The following is a 7,025-nucleotide window of genomic DNA, read 5'->3' as shown; positions in this document are numbered from 1 at the left end:
GAAGCTGCCATCCTAATGGAAGATATTCCAGAACCACAAAACGCAGAAGACGAACCACCACCAGGGGGGAGGAGTAAAGAATTTTATGTATATCATAGATTTCACGGTCACACAACAAGTAACTGCAGAAATGTAAGGAAAATTATATTAAGGATGATTGAACATGGAAAGTTAAACCATTTCTTAGCACAACCAAAGAATTTTCCACCACCACCACCAAGGGGAAATGAGTATAAAGCAGATAATGAAAAGAATGTACATATAATTGAAGTAGGTGCGGAAGCGAAGAACTTATATTGTAATTCGATTATGCATTCATTCAAGAATATAAAAGATTTCCATGATAATATCTTAAGTCGAGTGTATGCGAGAGATGTTGAAGGCAAAGAGATCCTAAATCTTATGAAAATATCACCATTAAAAGAGTGGCAAAAATAAGTTATCTCATTCAGTGCGGAAGAAACACCAGGCGGAGGAAAATCACATGAATGTCCATTGGTGGTAAGATTAGGAATTAATCTAAATCCGAAAGCAGAGGATGATAAAGAGGATGAAGCAAATACATGGGCTATGAATAGAATACTAACACTAAACCAAATTCTGGGATTAGTAACAAAAATAAGCCATTACTAAAACGGATTGTAACGGCTGGTGCCTGTCGCAAATATGGATGTTACACTATTTTTGTAAAGGAAATATAGCCGTTACGAATTTTGGTTGTAACGACCTTAGTAACGCTATGAGCCGTTACGAATTCACACGTGGTTACAACTCAGGGCCTTCACGAAACAAGCCGAAGAGGTTACTACGTGGAAAATTAGTAACACGTGTTAGCCGTTACTAAGTGGCAAGTTGAAACAGCTTGAAGCCGTTACGAACTTTTTTGTAACAGCAAAAAATTACTGCCAGTCAACATCGAACTGGTCAAAATTAGTCAGTACTGACCAATTTTGACCAGGTCAATATGGACATGGAAGTTCATTTTCTTCCGGAAATAAGCCGGGATTCCGGTTAACCTGCGTCCACCTTTCATTCCATCCATCATCCACATTCAACAATCAATTCATATCACATTCAACCATTTCATGTCAAAAAAGAACACAAATTCAGTATCAAATTCCAAGGGAATACATAGAAACTTACTAAGTCCCTAAATTCAGTTAATAGAAACTTTCAAAATTTTCTAAGCTCCTAAGTTCAGTTCACAAATTCTTCCAACTTAAATCACAGATACTACATAGAAACTGACAACACTAGCAGCTGATAATGGACCTAATGAGTCGAGCATTTCCCAAACACTAGTCTCCAAGCACAAATCATCCCTAAGCTATCCTTGCAACATTCTTCGTCAAGTTCTCCGTAATACCCGGCTTTAAGTTCATAAATCCCAACCTATACAACACAAAACAAGCCAAAAACATCTATAAGAATACCAACTTGATGTTACCAAATTTATGAAATTTACCAGCAGACAACTAAACATACAGAGAGGTGCAAGTAAATGAGAAAACTTAAACAACACTAAGAAACAAAAGGGTACCGGGAACATAATTACCTGGTTAAAGAATAGAGCAAAGTGGGAAGTTTCAACAGCCTTGTCAATGTCGGCATCTTCACATACAATGAATGGAGATTTCCCTCCAAGCTCCAGAGTCACTGGCTTAAGGTTGCTTCTACCAGCCAGTTCAGAAACAATTTTGCCGGTTATAGTTGATCTTGTAGAATAAGATGAAAAGAAGTCAGCCTTTTCTATGTAAATACCTGAGAAAATAAAATTTGTGTTAATTCTGCAATCTTCGATAAATATAATCTTCCTCGGATATAGGAAAACAAACCTTGTCGACATCCATATGACTAGCAAATGTTGCACCATCCGTAAGACCATATATGGAAATCATATTGAGAACACCCTTAGGAAGGCCGGCCTGGAATGGACAATACATAACTAAGAAACCTAAAGCATGCATTCAAAAATGAAGACTAATTACACTACTGCAAATGAATTAAGAGAACCCACATCATGGAGCAGCTTCGACACGCAAAAGTGTACCCATGATGGAAGGACAAAACCCCTGTTAGCAGAAGCAACAACAACAAAATCAACTAAAAAACATAGAATACCTAAGTTCAACAGACAATGGTTATGCATGAAATAGGTCATTATTGCCTACACAAGCCTCTACTAGAACCACGTGCTCAAGGAATTTCAACAGAATAGTTCAGTTGTTCTATTTTCAACTTCCATGCTTTGAAAATAAAATGCATACCCATATACAATCAACAGTCCACTAGTGACAAAGTTGAGAGTAGATGTGTAAAGAGACGGGAAAACTCCCCACCTCTTATACAAGTCATGACCAGTTTTTCTAAAGCAGATCTAATACATGCAAGTTTAAAGTACGAGACGAATTCTGATACAACAAGTGCAAGATAGGGACAAGAAAGGCCTAACGACTACGAACAATTACTGAAAATACGGGAGAACCAAACTTAGATGAGTATGCAAAGCAATGGATGGAACTTGGAAGAAATTAGATAAAAGTTCCTTTTCACATCACAGAAACAACTAGCGAATCAACCAGAACATTAGGACACAAAGAAAGCTCCACTTACAATGTTGAAACTAGGACCACTCATTTACATCTCGCTATAATTGCGCCAAACTGCACGGAACTCCTCGCGGAATGTGTTGAGCCGTGCCTTCAGGTTAGGTGTTCGAAAGCTTGCATGGAAAAGCAGTGGCTGCAAAAGATGCCTCAGAATCAGGAAAAGTGGGGAACACACTCAATGAAGAGAAGAATTAAAATATTGGAAACTAAAGTATATCTTAAGATTCAACTTACCGAAGATGCCAATAAGCAGTTCCCAGGAAACAGTAAAGAGACTACATGATGTGAACCACAGGAAATGCAGCGACCAATTTCTCAGCGTCAAATTGGGTAAAACCACAGCATCGTCTTGACAGGTATATTGTATAAAAGCAAACCCTTTTGATCTCTTTCCTGATTCATCTGTGAATATTTTAACTGCCATAAACAGTTTAATCATCAGTTACAAAAGCAAGAAAATCTTTGACAAGGTCCAGTAGGTAACATTAAATAAAAGCTATCAGCTGAAAGCATGAACTGTTTCCATGATCTCACTAGATAATTGGACTCAGAAAAGAAGTTTTATTCTTCTTCTATTTTAGCAACAGAGATAGTGTGTTCTTACCTTTTACCACTTGACCAAAGTTTAAAATTTTCTTTATGAGGATAGCATCAGTGGTCGAGTGAGACAAATCAACAATACAATGCATTATCATGTTGAAACACCAAAATCAGCTAAGCAGTAGGAAATACAATACATTACCATATTGAAATTGGAGTTAAACAAATTGTCAAGTGTTTAATGCAAGCTAAATCATCTAATAATGCTAAGATATATATACATGGACCAAAGAAACAGGTATCAAATATATTCACCAGGATTTCCTCCAGATAAAACAACACTTTCAACTGGTTCAGCAGCAATAGGATTTAACATATATTCTACTGGTTCAGCAAGTGCTTTCGCAAGTTGATACTGCAAGTTAGAAAACTAATTCCGTCAAATCTAACTATTCTTTTGGTTATTAAAGAATTAAAGGAAACTAAAAGCAAGAAAATGAAATGATCAAGGAAACAGTAGATAAACCTCATAGATGGTAATCAGTTTTGAGAACATTGCACTGCGCACACATGATATAAGTGTTCATTATATGTACACACAGATAAACCCCATGATACAATTAAATTCGATAAAGAGGTGGCTAGGGAGGCACCATTACAGCAACATCCAGCACCATTAACAAATACAAGACCAATAATAAGCGTAAGATGGGAACAAAAACCTAAATTAAGTGAGATCAGGATCAGACCCGTCTTCTTTTGCCTTCAGTGCTTCCTTTGCTCTCAGCAATATTGTACTCTTCCATGCATCCTTATGCAACAAAAAGAAATATGCAGAAACAAAAGTATCTTAGTGATGTAAAATGTTAAGTAATGTGTGCCAAAAACAAGGAAAAAAATAAAAAATAACAATCTTATTAACTCAGTGTGACTTAAATTTAACAGTAGGCTCCGCTACATGGTGTTGACATTGAGTTAGGCTGACATGAAGTGTTCTTTATTTCAGCAACAGTAACTGAGAGATGACATGAAGTGTTCATTATTGATTATCAGAATTAAGGGAAAATCACATTGACAAAGATGAAAACCTACCAGTCGGGTCATGCTATTAAATTCCCTCACTGCGTCAGTAAATTTTCCAATATCTTCCTCATCCATTGCAGTAGCCAAATCCTGTCATACAAATGAACACTTATATCGTTAGTGAACCATGTAGTAAATTTAAACCATGTAGTAATTAAATGAACCAAAAGCATCCCACTGTGCTTGCTTTACAGAAGCATCTAGGAGAACAGAAACCAACTAATTCACGCACAAATATTCAACAATTATTTTAACAATCACAACCATTTAGCAACTTTTGACATCTAGTCAGTTCATAATAGAGGCACATTAGCATTGAAGAAATCAATTCCCTCTCTAAGCAAACAAAACAAATTCGACTAAGCAAAACAAAATATACAGAAATTGCAATATAGTGCACATTACTTTGGGTGGTTGATACAACCCCTTGGGATACACAGAAATCTATAATGCCCCAATACCGCTACTGAAATTCACCCCAGAATGAACATCAAATGCATACAACGGAGAAAAAATAACAACCCTGAAACAGACTAACATTCACTCAAAAGGAAGCACAATTTTTCGATCTTTCCAATACCACCAAAAGAAGTAAATTCAGCAACCTAAGTGGTACCCCGAGTGGCCATCAGGTACTAATACTTGTTAATGAAATTTAAACCTCTTTGCAATAACCTTGTAACTCAACAGGCAATTTTTAATAGGACTGGAGTTACTAGTCTCAGAAAACCATCACACGACTACAAAGAACATGATTCCTTAAAAACCCACATCGAGATTAAGTGGAAATCACATCCACACCACAAAATCTAATGAATTACCAAAAAACAAATGAATTAAAGGAGTAAGTATTATTATCTCATTCAATTCAGTTTAACCAACGTTGTCAAGGCATTAGTTTGTTCTTTAGGATTACAAAACATCCTCGAGACCATGATGATTACACCTCTTTCTGTGAATAAACAGAAAATTAGAATAAGCAAATAAAACCCTAAGACCCAAATCTGAGAAATCATATAAAGTAAAAGACGTTAGGGAAATACCAAGAATAGAAGAAGATAATTGAAATAAACTCATCTTCAGATGAATCAAATAAATAATCAAAATGAACTAATCCAGATCCAGATATGCACACATACACCTTGGAAATATACCCATCTTCAGGTTTACAAACTGAAATCGAACAAACGAAACATATTAGAACAAGAAACCCTAAAATCGATTAACAAATTGAAATCCTAAGATCGATTTTTTAAACCCTAAAATCCTAGTACAGATGATGAAGAAACCCTAAAATCCTAAAATCGATTTATAAAAAGACTTGCACAAGTAAATCGAAACTGAACTCTTGCTACAGATGATGAAATCGAAACTGAAATTTGCTAAAGATAATACAGATGGTCGAAACTAAAACCAGAGTAGAAATTTCAGCGAAGAGAAAAATATGGTAGAGAGGCGGAGGAGAGAAAAGAATGAAGGAGAAGAGGGAATAGTCGAGAAGGGCTGAAGGGGTAGGTCATATGACCACCGTAGTGTGACCAACATGTGAATGGCACACGCGCATACATCTGTTACGACCCAAGTGTGACCAAGCGTGTGACTCGCACGCCTATAAAAAGTTTCGTAACGATTATCTTCGTTACAAAATTTTAAAAAATTAGTAACGGTTCTTCAGTTACGAAAATTTCGTAATTGCCACTTTAACTGGAATTTTGTAACGGCCAAAAAGCCGTTACGAATTGCTGTTACGAATCCGGAAATTTGGTGTAGTGTAATAGATACTGGGAGTTCTGTTGATATCCTTTTCTATCACGCATACAAAATAATGGACGGAAGAGATGACGAGTTAATTCCTTCAACATACAAAATTTATGGATTTAATGGAGCTGCGAACAAGCCAAAAGGAGAAGTGACAATCCGAATTCGCCTACAGAACCTATCAATGGACATTGTTTTCTGTGTAGTGGATAATGCTTTAATTGGGAGACCATGGTTGCACAGTATACTGGGAGTGGAATCGACATTTCACCAATGCATAAAGTTCCCTTTGCCTAATGGCATTGGAATAATCAGAGGAGATACAATGGAAAGTAGAAACTTTCAAGAAATCGACATTGATAAGAGCGAAGAAAGAGAAAGTAAGCGAAGGAATTGGAAACACCGTATCGCATAGAGTCAAAGAGTTGACAAGTTAATGGTAAATGCAGTATATAAAGTTGAGGAATGTACAAACTTTTGCAGAAATAAAAGCTAAGAAGTTAATGGTAAACAAATATGCAGAATACTAAGGATACTAAGAATCAGACATATTGCTTCTATAGAAGAAGAAAGCATGCAGAGGAAGAAGTTCTATTTTCAAGACAAAAACAAAGGATACTAAGAATCTCGCATAGAGGAAAATGAAAGATTAAGCGAACTAATATTCTGCAAAACATTTGCAAGCTTAAGGAGAGAAAAAGAATAGTATGAGGAATGCACATGCTTTTCTATGAAACAAAAATAATAAAAAATCTTTGTACTAGAGTTGTGAAAACTCAGATATTGAAAATATGGAATGAAAAATTCAAATTTCATATAGTGATATTACGTCAAACAAAAAAGAAAGAGTTAAATCTTTAAATAAGACCTTAAAATAAGGCAACATAAATGATATTTATTATCAGATAGACGAGGAATCCGAATATAGCGTGCAACCTAGTTCGCATATATGCAAGAGGCAGAAAAGTAAGACATATCGCACGTTATAGTTGGAGAAACCTAGAAAGCATGACTCGAGGGAAAGCAACACCGACC

At 36.0% G+C, this 7,025-nt stretch overlaps 1 protein-coding gene across 2 annotated transcripts; it reads right to left on the bottom strand.

The window, feature by feature from the left end:
- Nucleotides 1-1,050: 1,050 nt before the first annotated feature.
- On the bottom strand, nucleotides 1,051-5,714 carry LOC113322463. 2 transcript variants are annotated; one of them, XM_026570547.1, is made up of 12 exons: nucleotides 5,276-5,704; nucleotides 4,242-5,184; nucleotides 3,899-3,960; nucleotides 3,676-3,709; nucleotides 3,465-3,564; nucleotides 3,214-3,282; nucleotides 2,844-3,026; nucleotides 2,614-2,742; nucleotides 2,018-2,072; nucleotides 1,836-1,925; nucleotides 1,556-1,761; nucleotides 1,051-1,392 (listed from the first exon to the last, which is right to left on the bottom strand). In XM_026570547.1, the coding sequence occupies exons 2-8, from the start codon at nucleotides 4,305-4,307 to the stop codon at nucleotides 2,708-2,710; spliced, it is 549 nt and encodes a 182-aa protein (XP_026426332.1). In that variant the 5' UTR covers nucleotides 4,308-5,184; nucleotides 5,276-5,704; the 3' UTR covers nucleotides 1,051-1,392; nucleotides 1,556-1,761; nucleotides 1,836-1,925; nucleotides 2,018-2,072; nucleotides 2,614-2,707. The 2 variants fall into 2 exon arrangements, with proteins under 2 accessions (XP_026426332.1, XP_026426333.1); XM_026570548.1 differs by lacking the exons at nucleotides 1,051-1,392; nucleotides 1,556-1,761; nucleotides 1,836-1,925; nucleotides 2,018-2,072; nucleotides 2,614-2,742 and having other exon boundaries at nucleotides 2,951-3,026; nucleotides 3,214-3,244; nucleotides 5,276-5,405; nucleotides 5,579-5,714.
- Nucleotides 5,715-7,025: the final 1,311 nt, after the last annotated feature.

This window comes from Papaver somniferum, chromosome 11 (assembly GCF_003573695.1).
Source record: "Papaver somniferum cultivar HN1 chromosome 11, ASM357369v1, whole genome shotgun sequence".
NCBI classification, from domain to species: domain Eukaryota; kingdom Viridiplantae; phylum Streptophyta; class Magnoliopsida; order Ranunculales; family Papaveraceae; genus Papaver; species Papaver somniferum.
The sequence above is the reverse complement of the archived record's forward strand: the minus strand, read 5'-3'. Positions and strand labels throughout refer to the sequence as shown.

Excerpts from the sequence above, each read along its gene's own strand:
- LOC113322463 (XM_026570547.1), bottom strand. The coding sequence starts at position 4,307 with ATGGATGAGGAAGATATTGGAAAATTTACTGACGCAGTGAGGGAATTT. Across the intron at positions 3,710-3,898 it reads CTGAAGGCAAAAGAAGACGG|TGCAATGTTCTCAAAACTGA; the intron begins GTCTGATCCTGA and ends ATGTGTGCGCAG. Across the intron at positions 3,565-3,675 it reads AACTGATTACCATCTATGAG|TATCAACTTGCGAAAGCACT; the intron begins GTTTATCTACTG and ends TCTAACTTGCAG.